The sequence below is a fragment of the Penicillium chrysogenum genome (assembly GCF_028827035.1).
Source record: "Penicillium chrysogenum strain IBT 35668 chromosome Unknown utg000005l_segment0_segment0, whole genome shotgun sequence".
In the NCBI taxonomy this organism is placed as follows: domain Eukaryota; kingdom Fungi; phylum Ascomycota; class Eurotiomycetes; order Eurotiales; family Aspergillaceae; genus Penicillium; species Penicillium chrysogenum.
Genome location: NW_026622753.1, coordinates 5022879 through 5048920, shown reverse-complemented (window position 1 = coordinate 5048920; position 26042 = coordinate 5022879). Strand labels below are relative to the sequence as shown.

Here is a 26042-nt window from a genome sequence, read left to right as displayed (position 1 = left end):
GAATGATATAAGGGATCCTTCCAGGCCATTGCAATGCAACCGGGGTAATACACAGAGGCTGATCAAACTGAAAAACATACCAGTCCCGACTATAACTCCCTTTGCCCCCTTCTCCTTCCGTGGAAAAGGAAAAATTTCAAAAATGTTCGTTTCAGATCGTGATTCCAGGCTTTTTTGGGCCTTTGGTGGCTTTGTCAAGTGTCCTGTCTCACTTTGCCTTTTCTAGTATGAATATGAGATTTTTTTTTTTGTTTTTGGGATGAGAAAATGTTCCGGGTGTGGTGAGAGTGAGATTGTTGAGTGATGTCGAGTGATGCTGTCTTGTTATAACAGATATGTGGCGGAGACCCAAGTTTCGAAGATATTTGATACTCATCGGTAAATCCGAATGAGTTTAGTCTCGATCCCTTAGAAGAGAAGACACGATCGTTACCACAAAGGTGAACCATCATCCAACCCCGGAGTATGAACTAGCGAGGAATGCAATTAACAGCGCAGATCCGCTTGCGGGGAACCATCTTGCAGCCGGATGCCACAAGGCAGAGCAGATCCCCGATCAAGGGAGACACAACCTGTTGATTGTCATTGCTCGCGGAGAACTTCCGAGACGGCGTTGGACGTCAACGGCCCTGCAGTCTGGGTGCCAGAAGCAGCTTTATCCTTTGGCCCCCGAGGCTCACGACGCTCCGGCGGCTGCTCTTCTTTCATGCAAGCATTTTCCAAGATATTAGTCCACTTTCCACTAGTGCCAGCGTGGCTATGCTTCAGATGCTGTCGGAAGTGGTCTGCGCGGAAGAATTTCTTGGCGTTGTTGCACTCGCCAAATTTGTGCACGGTGGTCAAGTGCTCGAATCGTCGATCCCAGTCCGCCTGAGGGAAATTGGGGAATTCCTCCCCGCAGTACCCGCACGTGTCGTGGGTAGCTCCGGCATTTGTTTGGCAGGACTGTGCGCCTGAGGGGTGGAATGCTGCTTGGAAACTGACGAGCGCGGCGCATGACCATGAATGGCGTCGGAGGTGGAGGGAGTTTTGATGGCGCTCGGCTTCGTTTTTGTTCTTGAACCGGTGGTTGCAGTAGGCGCATGCGTACTGTTTCTCCATCTCGTGTGCTCTATGCTAAGTTAGTCTGGGTCTGATAATGAAGACATCTAGGCGTCAACTTACCGCAGGCCATCTGGGTTGTCGAATTTCTTGGGTTTCTTTGGACAGCAATCGCAGATGAAAAGCCCGCCGATCTTCGGCGCCGCGGGCTTTGGCACGTTCATAATGGTCGTCGGTACAGGCACCTTTCCAGTGGCGTCTGTCGCAGGTGGTTCTAAAGATGCGGGTCCTGGGAGTCTTGAAAGAGTAGGCTGAGATAGCGCTGCAGGAGGGCTGGGGTTGAGGATTGATTTTTCATGGAAAGTATCGAGATCGGAGCTCGGCGAAAAACCACCTGGTGATGGCCGGTCGTACGGAGAAAGGCTCGTCATACTGCTGCCTCCAATAGACAGCGTAGACGAATACGATCCCGAGGTCCGGATGCTCAAGGATGAGGCGGCCGAGAGGGTTCGCTGACTCGTGGGGTAGTGGTAGTTGGGGTTGACGGATAGTGTGTTAGTAAATGGATGACCGCTGAGTCTTCGCTGAGACAAGTCTCCGTTACTCGTAGTGACGTGCAATGTATGTCTCTCGTCGCTTATCGGCTCACGCGGAGGTGAGGATGCCCGTCGTTTCATGCCCTGCCTAGAATCGGGATACGGCGGAGTGGGCTCTCGAAGAATGAATTGCCGCGGGGGTGCCAGCTCGTCAGTCGAAAACTCCCCCTCGATATCTGAAAACACGCCCTGGTCATAGCTTCCACGGTTCGATCGGCTCGGTAAACTGATGCTATCTTCTCGCTGTGGCGTTGTCCCATGATAGCGGCGTCGGTTCACATCCCGTAAAGATCCTTGATCGTAATCCAGTGCTGATGCTGGTGCATTGCTCTCCACGCTTGGGCTTCGGCCTTCAACATACTCTTTCCAGTTGACCTTGGTCCTGGGAGAAACACCCCCGGACTGAGGGCTGTTGTGCCATTTCACATCCAGCGTTGACCCCTCAGAAGGCCCTGGGGATGGCAGATTGCTTGGGCTTCGTGAGGGAACGGTGAGCGCCGAGAGCGAACTTCGGCTGTCGGTTCCGAGACTGATAGATCCCCCTGGCGACGGAGGTTTTGCCATTTGAGGCTTCCCAATTTTCGATAATAGGTGTTGGTCGTAGGCATTTGATGAGTCTTTCACGCTGCGCAGTGAAAATTCGCGCTCACCACTCAAGCTGTCAATGTGTTAGCAAGAATCAACCAGATATAGAAAAGCGCGGTACTGCAAAACCGGGAGTTGTTCGCAGTCCTCGCACATCAAGTGCGCTTACATTGGACCCGCCGGATTGGGCATAACCGACATGGCATTCGGAAATCCGTCTGTAGCTGATAGAGGCGGCTGAATCTGGACCTGAGTTTCGGGGCTTCGTGAGACGGGGGCTCCCTGCCTCCCCTCTAAACCGTCTATCTGCATCGGATCACCCTGTGAGGCAGTTACCGGCCGTCGATGGCCTCCAAACAGGCTTGAGCTCGGGTTGATAGGCGGAAGAGAAGTCGGAGTTTGTGAGTTTGCGTATTGCCAGCCAGCGTCATGGCCCATCTCCAAATCGGGGATTATGGGTGGCGGTGGAAGTGGTGGAGGGGCAGTGTCCATAGTAGTCCTAGTTCGTGAAGCTATAGGTAACGGGCCGTGAGATGAGAATGCCAGCTCGGGCATAGCGTATTGGTGTCTGTCGGAAGAACGGTGCCTGTGTTCTCTGAAATCATGGAAGCACGACTGAGAAAACCGAAGGTCCATTCTAGAACCAGAACATAGAGCCGGAATCGAAATCACGAACTGGTGCGCATCCACATGAACTTCAAGATGAGATCAGGCAGATACCTAGTAAAGCGGAAGAAAAGGTCGAGCTTGATATAAACCGGAACAAGCAGGTCGAATCAAGATCTCAATATCCCAGCAATAACCCAATCCAGTTGAATGCAAACGTCGGTCGTGAAACCAGCTCCGATTGTTAAGCGGACCGTTAACCAGCCTCACGATGAAGAGTCAGAAGGTCCAGCTTCTGGTTCAAGAGAGAATAGTTCAATAGAGTGACTTTATGCAGTGATAAAGTCTGAGTCTAATTTTGAGAGTCAGAATCATTTGAAAGTGGACTTGAGATAAATAAAAGGCCGGGGTAAGGAGAAATAGGGCTGAAGACGACCTACCTCGGGACCCTTGTTCGGCGATTCGCCTCATAAGATGAAACGTTTTCCCGTAAGTGACACACGGAGAGCCGGGTCTGTGTCCCATAGAAATTGGCCACTGCAATTCAAGGAGATGCACACATGCTGAAAATAATATGGAGAAAACGAAAAGAAAACAAAGGAATATAACTAGTAGTGTTAGAAAGGTGCGATTAAGCCGAGAGATTTCAGTATAAAAGGAATACACACACTCTCTCTATGCAATGGGGGTACCCCACTAGCTGAAGCCTGGTAAAAAAAAGGGTGTTAAAGGCAAAAAAGAAGGCTGAAGGCTGAGTTGGAGAGCTGGAGAGCTGAAGATCAAATAAAAGGCAGAAGAAATTGAAATGCGCCCAGATCGTATCGGGTAGGAATTCGGGCGGTGCAAATTGGATCCAATTCAGGCAAAGAGAGGCAATTTAGGTGATCTCATTCCTCGAAGGGAGGAAAGTGAAAGTTCAACTAATCAGAGGCAAAGAGGCAAAAAAAAAAGGAAATTGAAACATACCAGGCTTAAGGCCTTTGGCTGACGTGGAAGGCCGTATATGTATGTATCGTCGGTATATGGGTCATGTCCGTTACATACCAATTACAGGGCAAACATCATTTCTTTTTTTCCACTTTTTTCTTTTTCTTTTTCTTTTTTTAAAAAAAGATAATTTGACATTCTCTAATTAAACATTAAATAATCCCGTAATTTAAATTTATATAAAAAAAGAAAAATTCGATTGGATTTTCCAGATCTCCGCGTGGAAAAGCCACGTTTGAATGGCAACAGGTTCCTTTTAGGGCACAAGGCTTAGCGCTAAAAAAGACTCGGTAATTTTGTCTCCAGATATATTGGTTCGATACACTATTGTATTAGACATCTGGGTCCCAAGTACTCCGTACCTTACGCTATAGCTTCTAGCGAAGACATCTGGGTCTACTCCATAGAACGGGGAAATGAATGGACTGGCCCAGAGTCCAAGTTCCAGAGTTCATGCTGATCTATGTGACGCGCCCTACCCCATATGGAGTCTTCATATTACTTGACGGGATCATGGAAGCCAACCATAACATTGCAGAATGGCCGTGCGGCCAACCCTCACAGGTGGGGGTCGCTCGTATATTGGACGCCTCGCAAATGCGACCCAGATGATGGGGTTGTCCACATATTGTTAATCCGGATATAACGCTCTGTTCAATCTTCTCTTGGCTATCTTTACTCCGTACACTCATTCAAGAAGCAAGTTGCATGCAAAAAAAAAGGAAAAAAAGGGAAAACACGAATTTTAGTGGCACTGCAGAGTACTTACATACTCCAAGTTTTTTTTTAAAAAAAAAGCTATCTCCCATCTTCGGTGAGACGAAAACGGCTTTGACAATGCCCAGGAAGAAACACGTTCGAGGAACCATGGTTTATGGTCTTCTAGAACTGGAACTTGTTGAGAAAGTGCTAGAGAGGGGTACAGGGGTACGGAGTACACCCTCCTCCCGAGTCATTGGGAGAATGAAGTATAGATTGGCATTGGTCTTGTGTGGTCTTGTACAGTTTCGCAACCAGTGATAATACACACGGGGGGGGGCTTGGAAATCTTGGCATTTAGGCTTAATATCTCCTGGGCAAGGGGCGGCGACAACACTCCTGTTGATGGTTTTTCTTCTTTTGAAACATGAACAGTGGGCAGGTTATAAGTACTCCGCACATTGTACAACACATGTGCAATCTCATGGTACAATAAACATACGACAAGATCTTGTGCTGCATTTCGGAGGATTCGGCCCTACATTCATTAGAGAACATTCTTTTGCCTCCACAAAAAAAAAGCGGACAATGCTGAGTCGTTGGACATTGACCCCACTGATTTGCTAGCGCGCTCCACTTAGCGCCTAGCATTGCATGCACTGCCACACTGCCGGTCCGCCTGTCATTCGAGCGCAGGGGTGCGAATTTTGAATGTGGTGTGATCAAGCATAGAGTGAGATGTGTTGAGCTGGATTTTTGAAAAAAATTCCCAGAAAATGACGTGGTCTTTGGAGATGAACGTGAAGAAGAGAAAAGAGAACGTTGGAACAAACCCTCCAGGGCTGCAGGGAACAGGGCTGAGTAATCGGGTGAATGCTCCACATCAGCTTCGAGAATGAAAATCTCAATTTTTCTTTTTCCTTTTGGTTTCCTTTTTAGGAAATATCGCTAAATTAGGTATTTTATCCGCAAACACATTAGACTAGTGTTACTATACGGAGTACAGAGCACTTACCCAGTAGTCTACGTTAGTACAATTTATGTATGTAATATAATGGGGTTTCATCCCAAGGAGATGGTCGAACTCTACGTTAGATGTATACCCCTGGAGCCCTATCACACGTATGACGATCAGATCTTCTGATCAGAGCATCTAAGTCTACATGGAGTAATGATTATCTGCTCTCAAGGGAGGGTTGCTCTACAAGTACGGAGTACGTTGTTCAACATCAGGATTTTGTAATTGCAGAGTGGCAGTGTCTTTCTTGGCAGGGGGTATTGCCTCTATACATCGATTCACCCTCCGTCTGCTCCGTACACGGAGTACAGAGCGGATACCAAGATCACATGTATATTGTACAGTCTAATAGAGTTTTCCCCGGGCCCATTATGTATGTATTTCTCATCGATCGTCGCCGTCAAGCCAGTTGATGTTCCAGGAAGCGCCCTTAACTTATTTAGGAAATAATTAGATTGCGGTGGGTGATGGTTGACTACATTGGTAGACTGTGTTGTACACAACTCCATTGAGGCGTCTGTTTCCGTATTTTGCTTCGGGTAATGATTACCAGAGCCTACAGGCAGCAAAGACACCTTTTCAACAAGAGGCGTCAGCAGAGAGGGGTTAACGGATTTTGTACGGAGTGGTTCGGCTGGCTTCGGCTGGCAAAACCCAGTCTTTGCCCTGAAACTGCTCCTGAGGCGCAGCCAGCCTTAAGCCTTAGTGGGCTGCAGCCTAGAAGCGCGTGGTCATGTAACGCGGACAGGCTAACCAACTTTATAGTATGTAAGTTATACCCATACTCCATAGTGAGGCCGTATGTGGTATATTGCCTCCGGTCCCGTTCATTGCTCCATCCCTGTCAGCCTAGATCCAAGTTCCCCGCGGTAAGCCTAACTAAGCCTAAATCTAGCTTCCTTTTTTTGTTGCCCCGTGAGCACCCCCTTGCAGGTCCCATAGCAAATCAGATCAACCTGCTAATAATATACCATATGTAGCTAAAGATGAAACAGCTAACATATAAAGCATAACCCTATTATAGATTGGCTGTTTGACCTTCGTTGGATGTAAATCGCGCTCCATGTTGCGAGAAACCCTCGGCGAGACTTGGGATTTACAAGTCCAGTATATCGACTCCGTATGCACTGTGTTACGACTACAATATAGACACTCTAAACTTCTGTACGATGATAACTGCGCGTTACGTCTACAACTACATGTATATTGAATGTAGAACATAAAGGGCACGTGGTCGGCAAAATGACCTTGATGTTTGGTTGTGAATTCGGTGTCTCACTTTTGGGAAGGCCTAGTTAAATCCCTCCTTAGAAATGTGTGCACTTAATCTAATAAAGTCCTTAGAAGGAAAATGATAATACTACTCGTGATATATATGCACCAACCCGGAGTTGGGGAGATTCTTATGCAATGGCCTACGTGCCACGCCATGCAAAACTCTACACTCTCTTACAGCTCTAATTATGTATATTTAAGTTAATAAATGGATTTCAGGTCAAGAGACAATTATACAACAGTATTTTCCTTGACACAAATAAACACTGGTCTGAAATATGTTGTAGTTATAAAAGGAAGTATGGCCTGAGGCACTCAAGTCACCTGCTTTGTCATACCCTTGCCCTATCAGACTTTTTGAGTTTGGCCGAGGCTCAACCTCCGCCTTTGCGATCTAAGAGAAGAAAAGAGTCGAGTTATCAAACTGGCACTGGAGCTGAGCTTCGAATTCTGTATTTCCTCTGTCACCATCAACGAAACGTCTTACTGTTGTTGAGTCGCATCCACCATATCTCAAAATGGCCATGAATCAAATAAAAGGCCACAATATCTATGTCGGAGGGTTGGTCTCACTCTACTAACAAACAATCCTTGCCCGGGTATCGCTAAAATGGAGCTGAGACTCGAGATTGGCCATCAAATCCTGATTTAGCGGTTTCCATTCATTGCTAACGCGCCATTTGTAGCATAATAGGCGCCAAAAATAAATCAGCATTGGCACGTGCAGATATCACGCATGTTCTCTCAGTGCTGCGTCTTAATCTCAACCTAGCCGAGGAGCAAGAGACTTTCAAGCCTTACCATCATCTTTCCATAGGAGTTGACGATGTCGACGATGAAAATTTATTGGAACATTTCCCTGCCGCTATCAAGTTTATCCAGTCCGGCCTAAACGGTGGTGGAGGTGTACTGGTGCATTGGTAAGTCAGAATACATATTTTCCAGTCTCACTTGTGGAAGGTTTCTCCCAGATTCTCAAGATACGTTTCCTCTTGAATGCATATTCTCGAGTGGCTTCGTGCCTCCTACGTCATCGCGTATCCATCAAGTGCGATCTACACGTGGCTTGAGAATTTTGCACATCCTTATACACGTTGGACCCTTTTCCTGAAGATCCAACAAGCTGCGTCTGGCCTTGCCCATCATGGAAAGATGTACAGTGGCTAATTTGATGACCCAGTGCGATGGGAAAGTCCCGCTCCGCGGCCATTTGCATCGCCTACCTGCTCCACCGGCAGCCGGGGGCACTCACACCGCAATCTGCCCTTGCGCTGCTTCAGCAAAGCAGGCCCCTATGTGAGCCAAACGATGGCTTCATGGAACAGCTGAATTTGTACCATGAGATGGGCTGTCCAGATGATGTCACTGATCATCCCGTGTACAAGCGCTGGCTTTATCGCCGCGATGTCGAAGGCAGTGTGGCGTGCGGCCGTGCCCCAGAGCTGAAGTCGGTGCGGTTTGAAGATGAACAACCCGTTCAGTCCCAAGGCGCCACCGGTCGAACAGTTGAAATTAAATGTCGGAAATGCAGGTCAGTCCCACAATTAAAGATCCAGACCCATACTCCTGAGAGTCAAATAAAAAAGAAACTTCCAGATTTACTAATCCCATCGCAGAACCAAATTGGCGACGACTCCATTCATCATCCCGCATGAGGAAGAAAAGCAAAACACCGCCAAGTCCTCAGTAACCGCCGATTGCGGTCATGTTTTCCTCCACCCCCTGACCTGGATGCGCCCAAGTCTCTTCCCATCTGAGGGAGCTGAGGCTAGCGCGGATACAACATATGGTGCGCACCCTGACGATGCCCCCTCTCTGGGCGCCTCACTTGCCCCAATCCTATCTGCGGGTCCAACGTTGGCAAATTTGCATGGCAGGGTCTACGCTGCAGCTGCGGTGGTTGGGTCGTGCCAGCCATCGGTCTTACCAAAGCCCGTGTCGATATCGCAAACCAGGTCAACATGGCTCAGGGGCCAAGAGTTAACCCTGCCATCCGTCTTCCCCCGGGGAATGCGGGCCCTCGCAGCTAATGACTCTGGGCGTGGCAATCTTTGAGATGAGAAGTGATGATCAACATACATGCATACATAGTTTTACGAGTTATGAAAGCTTAAAGCTCCTACATTTGTTTATCATATTTTGGTTGTTTTTGTTCGGTTCTAGATGATCGTGTGTCAACCAAGGGGGCTCACTGGGCTTGTCCTAAGTGACATGTGGTACATCTAAGCTTGGACCTGGGAGCCACTCCACACTCCGTGCACAGCTGGGTCTATTGAGACACCCACTCTTTGGTGATGACCACGTGCCGCACGCGGAGAGTGAAGATTGTCGCTGGCCATAAGAACATGACTGCCTTGCGTCTCGTTTCATTCTACATACTCCGTACAGGCAGCGACAATGGCATAGTGAGGCTCAAGAACACCGCCTCCGACCTTTCCAGACAAGCCGCTAAAGCTGACAAGAGATTCCCCCATGCTCCATCCCATGATCTACAAAAGCAAGACACACATTAGGCAGGACACCATGCCCCTGCTGATCCGTACAGCCGCTGATATCAATCCATCTCCAAACGCACAAGCCATTAGTCCTCCCGAAAGCTACCTATCCACCTATCTTGTGATTCGTATCCAAGGCCCGCGTTCGACAAGGATGCCATGTCCCACCAAAACCATCTTGCACAAACTCAAAGATAGAGTAATACAGCGTCGGCGATATGAGACAGAGCCAAAGCCCCATTTCGAACCGTACATAGTAATTAAACTCCAGACGGGCTTACCTTACCCTAGGGCTGCACCGCATACCAAACGTGCATCAGTCGACTCGTGGCCTTTGCCTTAGCCCTTGTCTTTTTTTTGGGTTTATTTTCCCAGGGTCTGATCCTCGAGCCATATGCAGCTAACGCACTCCGTAACAGGCACAACCTTGGAAAGCAATAGTTAATCGCGCGCCAAGGACCTGAGTTTCTCTAGCCAAAAGAGTAGATCCCAAATCAGTGGACTAAGTAGACTCCACTCTCTCTTTTTCCCAGGGAAGTGGCCCCACTCACCGAAGCGCTGTCAGTTCGAGTTGGATGTTTCAAAGATCAGCGTAACGCCAATGACGGGATTGACCCAAATTTCCCCCCTTCTGCCGACTTCCAAGGTTTGAAGCAGAAGGAGGCTGTGCAAAGCGGGTCTGTTTCCTGGCTTTCCCGATTGGCGGGTAGCTGTATTGGTATTACCAGTATCTGTTTGGTATGTGTTTGTTTACTGGGGTATCTGGTATTTTTCCATAATCCAGCCCTTATATCGTCCACGGGTGTTCTGATTGGAAGTTTCTGTACTATACAGTGGACGTTTCTTGATGATAATATATGTGGTTCTTACTAGTTGTAGATCTAATTAGTGTACAAACCTTCATTGGTTCCGTTGTTTCGCAAGCTGGATACTTTATGAATGTCACTTTCACATTTTGATTGGCAACCCTTTCCTTGTGGGGGTGGGCAGTGCACTTTGCCTTGCAGGGGGAGCTCCCGGTGGAGTTCCCATCTAGTCTGGCTTGGTGACTTAATGTACGGAGTACACATCCTTTCCACAACCATCTTTACATAGTTTATCAATGCGGTCGTGATCGCCTTGCGTCGATCGCTGGCATTTTTAACTTTGTTTCAGGTTTGTCTGGGATTAGGGCTTGGTCTCTTGGTATGGATGAGATGTTGTATAGCAGTTGCTTATGATCGAGTCTAATTAGGAGAGGCCTAAGTACTATCGTTCATGTCTGGGATAACCCCGTAATCGTACGTTCCCAAGGATTTTGCCATTAAAAATAGTACTAGTCTCACTTCGTTCACTATGTGGTATCTGTGCAGCTGTCGACTATTCTGCGTTGAACAAGCCTTGTGTCTCATGGCGACATTGTAGTCAACTAGCGAGCTACGAAATAGGCTGCCAAATACTTTTAGCTAAATAAAGATAGCACTGTGCGAGTTACACTGCCTTCGAAGTTTGAGCAGCACGTGCATATCTTGTACTATGCTCACATGAGGACAACATACGGAGTATCTGTCCATATACCACAGAGTATCCCGGTATAATAATGTCTACCTACGCTTATCATTTTAGCTTAGCACTATATATAGCCTTTCCCGAACGCATCCAATCCCATTGTGCTAGTTTAGTAGGCCGCGTGCTCTCTGCCATCTAAACCTGCCAGGCAGCCTTCAGTCGATGAACATGGCTTGACTAGTTCGAGAAAGGCCTTTATCATTCTCTAACAATTATAGATCGTGTCACTTCCAGGCAGCTGCGTTGGTCATTGGAGTTAAATTTTCACGTGTCTGTCCTAGCCTTAAAAGCGAATTGGGCATGTAGTTGTCTATATTGTGGGCTATATATAGCGACTTGCATTGAAATAGACCCGGACACGGGATGAGAATACAAAGATCGGTATATGTACCATGGTAGTCTTTGTACCAACGGGAGTTCGTTCAAGTATCACATGCATCGAATCTCCTATGGCCGCAGCAAATACGCCGTACACGAGTAGATGTTTCACCGAAGCCCGGGAGGGCACAGAAACCGAGTAAGCCGCCCACTAGGGCTGAGGCAGTTTTGATGATGGGCTCGTGGACGGCTCTAGTTAATTAGTGCTTATTATACCCCACCCAACATCACGAAGTCACGCAATATGTGAAGAGCATCGTCGGACTAAGGTATATATTACAAACAATAAAGAGCAAACAATTTCCGGTCTGGAGATATACAGTTGCCCGGGCGAGAGTGGCCGAGCATTCATTCGAAAGGCGGACTCTCGTTGGACGCCCCGTTAGACAAAGTGTACTAAGAACAACTGGGTTGCATGGAAGTTACAGGCTTGTAGATTTTGCTACTGCAGTCGAATCCTGCAGGATCAGAAATTCGCTTATTCGAGAGGTAAACATATTCCACATATACATAGGTCCTAGGAATGAATGTGCCAGAGTCAGGAGCGCCCGGTACGGGGCGCCAATGCCACGTCGACGGCTTAAACCTTTTTTGTCGGCTCAAGATTGTATGACTCGGTGATGATTGGGCGGGACGTCCGCTAAGAAAGAGGAGACATATGTGGGGATATGAAGCTTGTGTGACTCAATCTTGCGTCGGCTGTTCTCCGTAAACCTCCAACCGGGTCAAAACATAGGGTAAAATGGATGATTCGATAATCAGCGATTGACGGAGCACATGATATGCCGTGCGAAGTGATGGACATCAGTTGTCGAACATGCCTTCCCTGGTTTGCATCACCTTCTCATCGCCCGAAGCTTTGTGCCAGGCAGATTGGCAGATGACGCTGGCCGAACCAACCTGGCGTTCTTATCTCGAACTACCTACATATAGTGACGCCCAAAGTATACAATTGAGCGAAAGTCTAAGGATTTCCCGACGGCACGGAGGGAAACAGCGAAGGCTGCCTTAATCTTTCCTGATTGCGTTTCGCCATTTCAATATTGCGCAGCCGGTCGATGCGCATCTGATAGAAATTCCTGTTGCGCCGTTAGGAGTCACTTCATGAAAATTATGCTTATCACATACTTGTGCAAAGAGAAAATTCGAGGCGAATCATCTGACTTTGTCTCTTTCCCGGAACCTTTCTGGATAGAAGCGATCTGGCAGGGAGAATCAGTCAACGCGTTCATACAAAGGATTTTGCTTATTGACCTTCGCTGTGGAAAGTTACGAACCTTATCATCTCTGTCTTTTTCGTCGTTGGCATTTGACTCGGATGTATCTTTGTCTTTGTCTTTGGGCTCATCTTTGCCCTTGTCTTTTTCGTCTTTATTGTCCTTGCTAGACGCCTTCTCACGTTCTTTCTTCCGTCGTTGTTTTTCTTCGTATTCTTTTTTTACCTTTTCGATCTCCTTGGCCATTTCCTCTTCTTTGAGACGTTTTGCCTGGCCCTCCGTGTCGATGATTGGAGAGCAGAAATGCTTGTCTTGCAAATGTGCGGGGCACACGTAGAAGAAGTCCTGAGGAGTGAATTAGCCACTTGATATACATAAAAATAGGAAATCAAGCAAAGAAACAGTCTCTTATACTATGCTCTAGATCACAAATCAGATTGCATACCTTGTTATCCGGTGTGATCATCACACTGGTTGATGGTTTGTAACAAATCAAACATGCTTTTGCAGAGGTATCGGCCACCCGACGCACGTGGTAGACGTTTGTCAATGACATAATTATAAACCGAAATGTCCTAAGCTACGGGAAGTGCTTCAGAGCTTCTGTTGCTGTTTGGAGGCCGTGTTGAACAAGTGTAGATGGACTGGATGAGGTTGGTGTTGATTGAGAAAGTGCCGTCATGTGACCCATACTTCCAAGAGCAAGTCGGATCTATTGAAGTCTTTACAAGATAATTGGAATCCAAGATGCCGCGCTGACGGAAATAAGGCATTGATTCACTGAAGCTGATATTGTATTTCAGCCAACACCAGCACGCCCATCTTAACAGAACGCCGGACCATGCATTTGTTCACCGAACAACCCGGTAGGACTAGAGAACAGGACGAGAGATAGCAATACATGAAGTTTTATGAAGAGAAATCATGAGATATAGCGAGCATTAAAAGAATCGCGGCAAAAAAAGAGACATAGATCATAACACCTCCTCCCCATCAATGCCGGCTGCCTCCGTTGCTAGTCTCAAATCCTTGCCTGCGATACCGATATCGCGCAAGTAAGGCCTGAAGGCTGTCAGTAGATCCTTAAGACCACCACGGAGTGCAGCAAGCACAATTTCAACATCTGGAACCAGGCGGGCGACTGCTTGCGCCTGGGGATCGGTCGATGGAGGGAAGTAGATATCGGTCCAGTGGGCGTCCAACCCACTCTGGTGGGCAAATGCATTCAGAGCGAGGGTGGTTTGGGTCAGGAGTCGCACGGCTGAGGGCACATCGGCCTGAACTTTGCCATACGGATCTTCGGCCAAGCTAGCAATGAGGAGTCGAGTCAGCGACTCCACAGCATCCACAATCAAGGACAGAGAGGACTCCGGTGTGCCAAGAACAATAGCAGAGAGACGTTGAGCGTATGTTTGACGGAAAGGTTGTCCGATAGGCGAACGAAGAATCTGCGCCAGAACTGGGTTCATGTCCTCGGGTTTATGAGTTGTGGAGGGACTGCCGGTAAGTAGTTTGAACTTCTGAGGAGAGCCGAGGAATTTCTGTTTCTGCTCGGGGCTAAGCACTGCTGAGGATGCCCGATCGAAAACATCACGGACCCGGGCCCGGGCAGTAGGAGTCCAGTCTTCTGATTGACCGAAGGATTTAGCCGCCGAGCTAAACGCATCGCCAAATTTGTCCTGGCGCGAAGTACCCTTCGGGGCAGTGGTAAAGATATTGCCGTCTTTGATTGGTTCTGAGAGTCGCGGGAGAGTTTGAAGAACAGGCTCGGATTTCTCGGCCTGCGGCAAAGGCTTGGTAACAGGCGCGGGATTCTTGCTTTCCTCGATGCGAGTGTTAATGGCCTTGATTACATCTGTAGTGCAAGCAAGAACCTGGGACCAAGCCGAACCACCTTCGCGATCAATTTCATTGAAAATTGCCTTCCGGCGGTCGGGAACGCGCTGGCTTATGAGACTCAGTTCCCAGAGCGCAAAAGTCTTCACAATTTCCTTCTTTGCCTTGAGGCCACTAAGAAGACTGCCATTGGGATCTTTGGCTTCCGTTGTGAGTGGCTGGCCCCGCTTCAAAGGCTCCTTGCCGATGAACACAGAATAGAAGATATTGGCAGTTTGCCAGGAGAGCACAAGCATCAATCCGGGAGCCAAGGTTTTGAAGAAGAAGTAGGGGAAAATCGAGGGAACGAAGCTATGAGGTTCGGCTGCAGATCTCGGGAAGCTGAAAAAGAGCTTGGCGACGTACAAAGACCAGCTCCACGCAAAGCCTCTGAAAAATATGGGGTATATCACGAGTGACGCTGCAGCAACAGTGACGCTTCTGAGAGCCCCGGCCACTAGTTCTGGCAGCAGAACACCCTGTAGATACTTGGAGGTTGGCGGTACGGGGTGAGTACGCTCGTCATTTGTTTTGGAGCTTCGCTCCGCGATTGGCACTGCAATGCGGTCGTAGTCGTAGTAAAGGTGGAACACTGCTTGCACGCATGCTAGAAACGCATGGAAGGAATGAAGGTAAATCGGCCTCTCGTTCAGAGTCGGTCGCTCGTGTGGCCTGTATCCCATTAGTCTAAATCGGAGTCATTTGAAACATACTCAACGCACCTTCCCCGTTTCACAAGCTCGAGGTTTGAATCACTCGAAGATGACCATACATAAATCACAGTGAACCACCATGCCGAGAAGATGTACCAGCCAAAGGTTTGCGCGATTTGTAACGGAGTGAAGGATCTCAAGGTGCCGAACGAGGAGCTAGCTGTTCTCGAGCCAATGTGCATTTGGCTGACCCGAAGGACAAAAATGGTGAGCGAGGATATGAACAGCAGCGCGGTTCGGACACCGCAACTACCAAAGGGAAACCATAACCAGAAAACTGCATAGAATATTTTTATCAGTTCTTTGTACCTCAGGACTTGAAACTGAGCCTTCGAGGCTCGACCCGATAAGGTTGCGATGTAACTCACAAGACGATTTCTCCCCGATCGCAATTGCGATAATGTAAGAGACCAGCAGTGAAAGTGCAGACGCATGAACAAATCTTCGGTGCAAGGCCGAAGTCAAGATTCGCCTATAGGGCCGAGTTTGTACAGCGGCCATGATGTAAGCTTGAGAGTGGGATGCGCTCGTGGAAGAGAATGAAATAGTTGAAGATTAGAGCATGATCAGAATGACAGTGATATGGAGAGCTCCGGGAGCTGGAGAATAGAATTGGCGGACCAGGGACGGTGTCGACGAATGGTCACGGCTGACAGCTGATTGTGTTGAGCTGGTCGGATAGAATCAATCAACGGCGAGGTCCGCCCAGGAATATTTTGAGGCATCATAACACACCAGCCACATATAGTCATGTGATATGTGGCTCAGGTGTACATTGTGCCACAGATGCTAGTCCATATCGGGCCTAATGGATGCATAGTACGTCATGTGAGGGCGGTCTGCACCCGTGGACACCCACGCAGCTTATCGAAGGCAGCAGGGACCTGCAGATAACTCTCATTTGGTCTCCAGTCTTCTTCTACCTTCACTTTAAGCACTCGTTTATTGCTTTCTGATTACACATAGAATGTCTTTTGATAGGCTAAACTCGTTGGAGGCTCAGCCTACCACTATGCGCCGGGATGAAGACCCGCAGTACCGTGACGATCCGGACTTCGACCACCTGGCCGAGCAGCTCTCAGATCAGTTATTTACATTGACATCAAACATTTCTCGCCTATCGAATCAAATTGCCCTTCTCGGTACCAAGCGCGACACAGAGCGCGTGCGCGAACGAGTTCATAATCTGCTTGAAGAGACCCGTACGGGGTTTAGGGATGTAGGAGAAGGGATTAAGCGGATCCAGACATGGGAGGACGTCAATGTATGATCCATCTGATTCAATTTACTGCTGGTTGATTTTATTAACGTCCCAACTTAATAGCCATCCCAGAAATGGACACAGCAGAAGCTATCGTCCGAATTCAAAGCCACCTTGGATGAATTCCAAACTATTCAGCGTCGTGCACTCGAGAAACAGCGCGCTTCTGCAGTTGCTGCACGTACAGCATTCGAGGAAGGCGAGCAGCCGTCCGCTGAGAACGATGTCCAATTACAAGAGCAGTTATTGGAGGAGCAACATCGCATGGCCAACCAGGGCGAGGTAGACTTCCAAGAGTCTTTGATCATCGAGCGTGAGGCAGAGATACGGAACATTGAACAAAGCGTGGGAGAGCTCAACGAGCTCTTCCGGGATGTTGCGCACATCGTTACGGAACAAGGAGGGCAGTTGGATATCATCAGCGAGAATGTCCAAAATGTCACCCAGGACACACGAGGCGCAAATGTCGAGTTGCGCAGTGCCAGCAGATATCAGAAGAATGCGCGCAACAGAGCCTGCTGTCTGTTTGTAATTCTTGCTGTTATCCTTGCTATTATTGTGCTTGCAATTGTCCTCGGATAGATATTTCTCTTTTTCTCGTTCTGTTATTGGCTACCATCACTGTCTTCGTCTTTAATGTTGTCGTCTACGCGCGCGATATCCCTCTTGCATGATTACACTTCCCTTAGTCAAGCATCTCACCTTTTGCTTCTTTTCATTCTGGTACTTCTGACTTACTCATTCCTGACCGAACTTCGGTGTATGTGGAATGGAGAACATTAATTCATCGCTGTCTCTCGATCCTGTAGCCTGATATCGTACAGTAATATATGTGTTGTACATGCAAAATACACCCAATCGGGTCCCAGATCCTGCCCGTGCTCCGTTGTCGCCTTGGTATGTGCAGTGCGAAAGCGTATTCCGCCAGAAGACGATCATCAATGATGCCTTCATAAACCGGTGAAGCGGTTGAATCTCAGCCTCCAGCCTTCATAAGTGTTCAGTTTGGGCCGAACATCGAGGAAGAAACTGAGTTTTCCCGGGTTGGCATTGGCATTGGCAGCCAGGCCTGATGGTGTTCCACCATTGCCTCCAGACGGCTTGCCCTGGTAGAAATCGATAACGTATTCAATTCTTTCACCGCCACAACGCTCAACAACCCAGTCATGCCGATCAAATGGATGCTGGTAGCCAAGCCATCCATTGATTCGTGCACGCGGACTCAGGTATTTTGGATCGACTCCAAGTCCCCGGAAAGAATATAATTTTGGTCCTCCACATTTCTTGCTCCCGGGGTCAGACGAGGGGCCATTTCTCTCCCATTCGAGGATTTGATCCCATGCACGTTCATTGACAGCATTGTGAATGGGGATAATGGAGGCTACGGAAGTCGCAAGCTCTGAAGCCGAGGCAGTCGATCCAGGAGTGTTACCCTTGCGCATCAAGGCTTCGAAAAACTGTTTCTCCGACGGATAGATCCAATTTCCAGTGGTTTCATCACGGCCAGTCTCGGATTCGGCATTGGATGGGCTGCCATGGGACACAGCGTATGGGGATGAAGAACCTTTGCTGGCCTCCGGGCAAGCACTTGCTGAGCTGAAATCACCAGCTCGAGGGATAGTGCTCACTTCCCGGTCTGTTGATAGGGGTCGTTGTGATTTAGGACGATGTTGTCCCTGTTCGGCAGGGACATCGGAGGTAGGATGAGGTGAGTTGCTATTTTGTTGCAACCAGATCTCACGGGTTTTGTGATCCACGGGACAAGTTGCTGGTGCCTCTGCGGCGGGGGCAGAGGGCGTACTTGCTGCAGCTCCCATTGTTGAATAATTGGAGGTCAATGACTGGAGGAGCTCGGCGCATCGACACGGAACTAGAACTACGCCGTAGAAATTATTTTGCCCCCTCACCGCCCCGATAAATCAACAATCCCCCTAAGTAGTAAATCTCCCCTCGTGTCTCTTATAGTTCTTTAGATAATTATTGACGTTCTTTCTTCTATCCATCTGAAGCAAAAATGGCGTCTACATCGAACCAATCTATTTACCGGGCCACCACCACCGCTCCGGTGAACATTGCTGTCATCAAGTATGTCGCTCTTCGATTACCCCTCATCCCCTTTATACCAAATAGTTTTGTGCTAATGAAAGTGCTCTAGATACTGGGGCAAGCGTGATACTACTCTCAACCTTCCGACAAACTCCTCCCTCTCAGTGACACTCTCTCAGCGCTCTCTCCGTACCTTGACCACTGCCTCCTGCTCTGCTGCATACCCACCTGCGGACACCCTGAACCTGAACGGCAGCCCGCAGGACATCCAGTCCTCCAAGCGGACAATGGCCTGTATCTCCAACCTTCGTGCCCTCCGTAAGGCCCTTGAGGAAGCGGACTCCTCGCTCCCCAAGCTCTCTGCCCACCCTCTCCGGATCGTCTCCGAGAACAACTTCCCCACTGCTGCCGGTCTGGCCAGCTCTGCGGCTGGCTTCGCAGCATTGGTCCGCGCCGTCGCTGACCTTTATGAACTACCCCAGTCCCCTAAGGAACTGAGCCGCATTGCGCGCCAAGGCTCCGGGTCTGCCTGCCGCTCCCTGATGGGCGGATACGTCGCATGGCGCACAGGCGAGCTCGCTGATGGAAGCGATAGCCTGGCTGAGGAAGTTGCTCCTGCATCCCACTGGCCTGAAATGCGTGCTCTTGTTCTGGTCGTCAGTGCCGAGAAGAAGGACGTGCCTAGCACCGAGGGAATGCAGACCACTGTAGCCACCTCGGCCCTCTTCGCTGAGCGTGCCCAGAACGTTGTTCCTGAGCGTATGGCCGCCATTGAGACCGCCATTAAAAACCGCAACTTCCACGACTTCGCGGAGATTACCATGCGGGACTCGAACACTTTCCACGCTACTTGCCTCGACTCCTGGCCCCCTATCTTTTACATGAACGACGTCTCTCGTGCTGCTGTCCGCCTTGTGCACGATATCAACCGTGTCGTTGGCCGGACGGTTTGTGCTTACACTTTTGATGCTGGCCCAAATGCTGTCATCTACTATGAAGATAAGGACTCTGAGATTGTGGCTGGTACCGTCAAGGCTATTCTGGGCCCCAATACTGAGGGTTGGGATGGTGTATTCTACGAGAGACTGGCCAATGTCACCGCTGGTGTTTCCTTGGATCAGGTTGACTCTCGCGCCGTCGAAGTTCTGAAAGATGGTGTGAGCCATGTCATCTTGACTGGTGTCGGAGAGGGCCCCGTCAAGGTTGAGGAGCACCTTGTCAGCGAGACTGGTGAGATCCTCAGCACTCTTTAGGAAGTTTGGATAAGCTATACCGGACAACCGGTATTTCCATTTTGGCCAACCTTGGAAGGTCTGACAGCCTGAAAGATACCCCACCGTTCTTGCGCGGACAATTCCACTTGGCCATGCAAGCTTGATGCATATTCCTTTCACTGTATCTTCTTTTCTCTCTCATAATCTAGAACATAATCATACCATGGCAGCGGGGTCTCGGTTTACACAGCATATCTGCTTCCATTCCTCATAATAATATATCTTGGACATGACGCATACGACACAACACTTGCATGCAAATTAATGAAATGTTCGCTTCCAACTTTAAAAGTCCAATATCTGTCTTAGTATACTTCCATCCGACGAATATCTCCTGCATCCTCTCAACAAGAACGACAATCATCACAGCGCCTGAAGCCAAATCCGAGTGTCCTACAATTCTCAATGAAAGCAAGTTGTTCGTTGTTGGCATAAACACAGCAACCAGCAAATCCACAGCCGGTACCATTGAAGCTTCCACCAGTCTGGACACAGGCAGATTGAGAGTTCTCAGCGATACCCTCGCAAGCGCATTTGATAGACCTGATTGGCACTTGAGCAGTCGCTAGCATTCCCAAGCCCAAGAGGGAAGTGAGATATGTTGAGAAAGAGAGGTGCATAGTCTGAATCGAGACATTAAGGAACTGACCTCAGCTAACAGATAACCGGACAGGTTCACTTACGGTTCTTGAAAAGGAATGGCCTTGCTTAGGGCTTTTCTTGGTATCCTTTCTTGGCTGCAGTCATGATATTCAGATGTGGGATATGGTCTTTTTTTATATCTCCATCCTGAATACTTTGTACACAACGTTTCAATCGACTTGACAACTAGCCATTTAGGGGAGCACAACATATGTCTCATTTTTGCGTCATCTAGTGAGAAAACTGTGTCTGTTGTACGACTTTATCTCGACAGATGTAGTCCATAGTATCTGACTTGATTGCTCCAGGTCTGGGATATTCCCCGCAATTTAGAGTCACATCACTAACGCTTCTCTGTATATGAATGACGATAGTTCACTTGTGCAACATTATGTAGACTTGCAGTTAACTCTTTGCGGGTTTGTGTTGAGGACCTGTATACATATATACCTTCGATGCCATGAATCGAACTACCTCAGTACAAAGAAATATATATATTTCACGTCCTGATATCCAACCGTACAGACTAAGCACTTACTATAATTCTAACTATGCCAGTACAAAAGCAAATGCAACGTTAGAAGAATGAGCTTACGGCCCCCAAGTGTACCATATTCAGTCTGTTGCGAAAGGATGTCCACTGTGCAAAGGCAACGTTTGGGCCCAGCCTTTGTCGAGAACAGCCTGTCGCGGAGGGTATTATATTTCAGTTATGCAGGTCACGTATGACTCGCAGAACACAGGACAGGGACCCTTGAGTTATCTCGTAGAAAGCTGCTAGGAAGTCATACAAGTGTAACCCGTGGATTGAAGTAGATACTCTCCATAAGAATAAGAACTCTGTAGCGTCGATGATCCGTGCCAAAAGCTGAATATCCCTTTTTGTGTTCAGTTCATAAGAGAGTCTGGAGAGGCCTCGTACCGTTTGGAATCCATATTGAGACGGACGTTGAATATATCCTAGGTCGCTTTCTTAAGCTACGTACTTTTAGCTGGAATAATTAGAACAGAAGCAACTTTTCTTTTTCATTCATGATGTAGATGCTAATTGGTACGTGCAGTATATTCATCGACTGCTTCACGCCAGCAAAGAAGACTTCTTCATTTCCTTGACGGTAGGGATCTCCTTAACGCGAGCGGCACCACCACCCTCAACAATGGCTATACTCTCTTTCAAGACGCCAGCACCTCTGCCTCCGTACGTAGGAGGGATGGTAGGCTCGACATCATTTTCTTCATCTTCCTTGTCCTCGTTCTCGGCAGTGGGGGAGGAACTTCAAATACCTCGTCCCGGCAATCTGCGCACATAGTCAGGACTTCCTGCAATGCCTTCTCGATAGCAGCTGCACGCTCACGCATGCCACGACGCAGCAGAGCATCGACAAGGGTCTCAGTTTCCGCCACGCTCGAGTTAACCCGTTCAATGAGTCGTCGGATACTGTTGACGAGATATTCTTCTTCGTAAACGGTGCCCTTCTTACCACGAGCACGCTTGCGTTCCTCGCGTCTGCGAGTCTTCGAAGTATGACGTGACATTCCAGTTTTGCCTGTTTTCCCGGTGTTACCCGTGTAACGGGTGAACATGGAGCGACCAGCAAGTGTAGATGCATCTGTCGGGGCCAGCGAGACGTTGTCCGGGATATCAACGCCCGCGTCTCCACCAGTGGGATCACCACCAAAGAAAGCAAGAGGGTCGACAGCGCGAAGTTGACGGAGTTCGCTGAGTCGTGGAACCTGGGCATTGAGCTGAGATCTGTAGTCGGCAAGCAGGTCCGTCATGTCGCCCATTGCTTCAGCGAGGCCAGAGTCAACGATTTCGGCAACCTGGCTCTGTTTGCCGTGGAGTGTAAGGAGACGCGCTGCGTCGGCGAACTTCGATCCCCGGCAGAGAAGTCGTGCGGCTGTGACGACGTCATGTAAATGATCGGCATAAATTGTTGCTGCCGAGATGTAGTCTTTGTGTTCGTCAACCAGGGTTGTGATCAGGGCGTCGATGTGGGCAGCCAGATCTTCCTCGGATAGAGATGCCATCATGGCACAGTACAAGGACTCGCGCCATTTGTGTGCCAGCTTAAAGCACTTGTAAGCACTCTCATAAAGCTCAAGTGACTCGTACGCTGAAATTGAAAAAAATAACGAAAGTTAGCTTCATGTCCATTTTCTCTTGCTTTGTTACAACCAAATCACTTACCAATTGCTGCATCTTTGTGTCTCGATTGATCCTGTAGGTAGTCGGCATATAGCTTGGTGATCTCCCGTTGGTGCTCTGTTTGGTACTTGTAGAGCTCAAGGGCTTCCTTGTACAAGATGTGCTTGGCAACATATGCACTAATCTCATCATGAGCATTCAGAGCATACAAGTGCCCCAGAGCCTTTTCGAAGCGAGAAAGGTGATTGTCGATCTCAAATTGACGCCGAGTCTCTGGGAGCTGTTGTAGCTTCCGAAGGAATGGTAGGTACTCGCGAGGGTCCTGCAAATTCGTTAGTGGTGAGTGATAACACAGGCAAAGCATCCCAAGGCCTTACCATCTGAGCTTGTTGAGCAACCAACAATGTAAGCTCGAGGTCATATACACCCAACGCGTGAGAGTAAAGCCGCTGAGCATCGGTCAAGAAACACATGTGCGCAATAGCCTCTTCAGCCTGTTCTGGTTGTTGCTCTATAATACGGTTAGTCCTTACCCAATTATTTAAAAGGACAAAAAGAGCCAAGTACTTACTTCTCAGGCCTGCAGCAAGTCCCAGTCCTGCCTCCATATCAGGCGGTGACTTGCAAACATGCGCTGTGATCAGATTCTGCAAATTGGTATCGACACGGTTCTGGAGAGCCACCAGGAATGCATCGCAAATCTTGTTGATTTTGCTTTCCTTTTTGCCAACCTTAGGGGCCAAGGGAATGGTTGCACCGTCCGGCTGGGCGACAGCTGCTGATACATTCTTGGATATTTTCAGCGTGTCTTTATACAGTGTCTGTGACACATCGTCCTCCCTGTATGAGAGTTAGTAAAAGGTTTTCTTATCAGACTCGATATTGACGTACGACAAGCGTGACAGGAAATCATCAATGTAATCAATCTTCTTGACTTGATCAACAAACAAAGTGATGTTTTCCATGAACTGTTCCGGGGCATAATCATGAAGAATGTTGAGATCCACCATCTGACTGCGACACGCAAGGAATGCAGACCGATATTTCTTCTGGTCGATGAAGGTACGGATTCCAGCCAATACTAGAGCACGAGGGAAGATCGTCTCAATATTTCCTCGAGGAGCTTGGAGTATGACCGCGAAAATCGACGGTATCACCGAAACCAACCGAGAGCCACGTTCAATGCTCCTGCACCGTTCATCAGTTTCTGGTGTATCCTCGGGAACCTCCATTTCTGCAATCCCATGTTAGCGTAAGTAGACATAGACGCCCAAGAAACAATCTTACCATCCACATGGTTCAGATGAACAAACTTCAGAAGATGCGCCGATGTGGTGAACAAAAGATGAGATGGGGTCACGAGGAAAGATGTGCAGTTCCTTGCAAGGACTCGCTTGTTAGCAGACAAGGTGCCGGTTCTCGTCATTGCAACCAAAATGCGCTACCGGAGTTAGCAACAAGATCCAAATACTTGGGAAATATAGTCTTACCTCATGATCAGAGATAGAGACAACACGAGCCCAATGGGTGTCAACATTAGGGCTCTCGCCCCATGGAGCGATATCTAGATTTCCAGATGACGACTCTTCAATGCTCGAGTAGCTGACAGGACGAGCTGGCTGGCGGGCATGTGAGAACCACAGAGCTTGGTGTCCAATACCGGCGAAGATCGATGACAGTTGCTCGGAGTCCACAGCCTGGTATACGGATTCTGTGGTGCGAGTGTCCAGGGCCGTCCTCTCGATACGGCTCGAGTTTGGTCCGTTGTCTTTAAGCACATATACCTCGTTCTCATTCAAGAACGCAATCTGCCGGGGCCGACTAGCCGGGGCATCTGATAACGGATAGCTTGACTCGAGGATGGGAACAGGAACAGGTCGGCTCTTCAGAGACCAGAGATAAACGGAGAAGGCGTTGCTCGACAGCACAGCAATGCGGTTTCCGGATTTGCTGAATGCAACATCAATGGCGCTGGACTCCAAAGCCAGCTCGTTGTGTGCCATGGGAGGGGTACCCCAGCCATTCGCAGGGGAGTCAATTTGAGAGTTTCTAATACTTGGATCAGTACTGTTCCCAATCAGGTTCAATTGGCATACTTACTCCCATCGATGACTGCAACAGCGCCAACATCATCCGGAATGGAGGTAGACCCATGGTTGATATCAAAAACATAGTCCGCATCCAAGATCGAACCTGTTTAAATCAGCGTCCGTTCTGACATTGCTCTCCGTGCAAGGATACCATACCGTTGGAGCCAGCAACAAATCGCAATATCTTCTCTTGGTGCCATTCGAAAGAGTATGGAAGCGAAGAATTTGTATCAGCCGTGATAGGAATCTCTTGCTTCAAATACCAATGGTAGTTGCCTGTTGTCCAGAACTGTACACGGTCTTGAAACTTGACAGCAAGCACAGTAGAATCAACGTTCCAGGCGAGATGAATGCGAGAAGCCCATGAGCTCATTTCTTCCACAGACAGACGAAGAGAGAACTCGCCGTGGCGGAGTCCGTTTCTTTCGAAGAACACCACATCGATCCGATCGTCGCGTCGTTGAATTCCAGCAATCAAGCTGCCAGACGGCCGCCAGCTCAAAGCGCCTTCCAACCCGTCAACGGGTTCGCTTACACTGTCCAAAGTGCCCTCTCTCGAGTACACTCTGATCACACGGCGACTACCCGCTTCAAGGCTGTTCACAGCAACATAAGCCCCATCTCCTCGCCAGCTGATCGTAGTGCTGCTATCGTCGCGGCTGCTCAAGACTCCTTGATCGATCTTTTCTGGCACCGTCGGGTCTCGAAGAGCCTTGGCTCTCTTTCCTTGGAACTGTGTTTCTTTCTTACCCCACCCGACTGACACATGCTGCGATGATTGCAGATCACTGTGAGCGAAAGTTATATCGGCCACATTCTCAAAGTCTCTGGTCATATACAAAAACGTTTGCGCTCTGGTGGTGAGAGCCAGCAATTCCTCATCCGGTGACCACACTGCAGCAGTGATTCCGACATCAACTGAACCGACAATTTCGATCTTGTCTTCGCCGGGAAGGGGCTCTTCACGAACAACGACTATATCACCTCCTTCTAGCACCAGACAAGTTGTCAGGTTGTCCGCAAAGTAATGCAGGGAGAGCACACGGTCACATGCCAGGTCTGGCAGAGGGCACGGAGCATCCCAGGAAGCAATACATTCAAATGCTTCGGGAGACAGAGGATCTGTCGAAGTGATCTCGGGCCTTTTCCGTCTAACCTCAATGATTGCATTGTTCTCGGCCGGACCAAAGGTGCAGACCACCGAGTCTGAAGCAGTATCCCATGCTGTGGCAGTGAGAGGCAGTTCGCTCTCGATTTGCGTCTCAACGAGACGGACGTTTCTTAAGTTGCGCATCTTCCAGGAACGGGTAACTTTTTTTTATGCTTCTTGTTTTACCCCGCCATGCAGCGATCAAGGGAGTAAATGTATGGATTTCAAACGATATCGAGGGAAATTAAATTCCGTGGACCAGCCTTTCTTCCCTGCTGACAGTAACTGTCTCGTTGCTTGGGAGTGGTTGTGTTCGTGGGGATTGATATATGAATCGCGCCCAGAGATTTTTTGGTTTTCCACAGCGGCTCAGCCAATGACTTCATCCATATTTCAA

The 26042-nt window shown here is 48.7% G+C and overlaps 8 protein-coding genes across 8 annotated transcripts; 3 read left to right on the top strand and 5 right to left on the bottom strand.

The window, feature by feature from the left end:
* Positions 1-582: 582 nt before the first annotated feature.
* Positions 583-2858, bottom strand: znfA (putative C2H2 finger domain protein; the record flags this gene model as incomplete). The annotated part of the gene is made up of 3 exons (XM_056716065.1): positions 583-1111; positions 1165-2295; positions 2392-2858. The coding sequence occupies 3 exons, from the start codon at positions 2856-2858 to the stop codon at positions 583-585; spliced, it is 2127 nt and encodes a 708-aa protein (XP_056563687.1).
* Positions 2859-7325: 4467 nt separating this feature from the next.
* dspC (dual specificity phosphatase YVH1) lies at positions 7326-8862 on the top strand (the record flags this gene model as incomplete). Its single annotated transcript, XM_056716064.1, has 4 exons — positions 7326-7369; positions 7494-7727; positions 7988-8338; positions 8424-8862. The coding sequence occupies 4 exons, from the start codon at positions 7326-7328 to the stop codon at positions 8860-8862; spliced, it is 1068 nt and encodes a 355-aa protein (XP_056563686.1).
* Positions 8863-12192: 3330 nt separating this feature from the next.
* N7489_010314 (AAA-ATPase Vps4-associated 1 family protein) lies at positions 12193-13001 on the bottom strand (the record flags this gene model as incomplete). Its single annotated transcript, XM_056716063.1, has 4 exons — positions 12193-12307; positions 12357-12430; positions 12506-12790; positions 12891-13001. 4 exons carry the CDS (start codon positions 12999-13001, stop codon positions 12193-12195), a joined length of 585 nt encoding a protein of 194 aa, XP_056563685.1.
* A 418-nt stretch (positions 13002-13419) lies between these two features.
* On the bottom strand, positions 13420-15534 carry N7489_010313 (nucleoporin NDC1; the record flags this gene model as incomplete). Its single annotated transcript, XM_056716062.1, has 3 exons — positions 13420-14992; positions 15043-15310; positions 15402-15534. The coding sequence occupies 3 exons, from the start codon at positions 15532-15534 to the stop codon at positions 13420-13422; spliced, it is 1974 nt and encodes a 657-aa protein (XP_056563684.1).
* Positions 15535-16000: 466 nt separating this feature from the next.
* On the top strand, positions 16001-16876 carry N7489_010312 (SNAP receptor PEP12; the record flags this gene model as incomplete). The annotated part of the gene is made up of 2 exons (XM_056716061.1): positions 16001-16297; positions 16358-16876. 2 exons carry the CDS (start codon positions 16001-16003, stop codon positions 16874-16876), a joined length of 816 nt encoding a protein of 271 aa, XP_056563683.1.
* Positions 16877-17244: 368 nt separating this feature from the next.
* On the bottom strand, positions 17245-18111 carry N7489_010311 (cytochrome c1 heme lyase CYT2; the record flags this gene model as incomplete). Its single annotated transcript, XM_056716060.1, has 1 exon — positions 17245-18111. One exon carries the CDS (start codon positions 18109-18111, stop codon positions 17245-17247), a length of 867 nt encoding a protein of 288 aa, XP_056563682.1.
* Positions 18112-18308: 197 nt separating this feature from the next.
* mvd1 (diphosphomevalonate decarboxylase MVD1) lies at positions 18309-19593 on the top strand (the record flags this gene model as incomplete). Its single annotated transcript, XM_056716059.1, has 2 exons — positions 18309-18379; positions 18450-19593. 2 exons carry the CDS (start codon positions 18309-18311, stop codon positions 19591-19593), a joined length of 1215 nt encoding a protein of 404 aa, XP_056563681.1.
* A 1741-nt stretch (positions 19594-21334) lies between these two features.
* On the bottom strand, positions 21335-25789 carry N7489_010309 (Elongator subunit IKI3; the record flags this gene model as incomplete). The annotated part of the gene is made up of 10 exons (XM_056716058.1): positions 21335-21505; positions 21541-22373; positions 22448-22727; positions 22783-22916; positions 22977-23245; positions 23297-23639; positions 23693-23846; positions 23896-24454; positions 24502-24598; positions 24652-25789. 10 exons carry the CDS (start codon positions 25787-25789, stop codon positions 21335-21337), a joined length of 3978 nt encoding a protein of 1325 aa, XP_056563680.1.
* Positions 25790-26042: the final 253 nt, after the last annotated feature.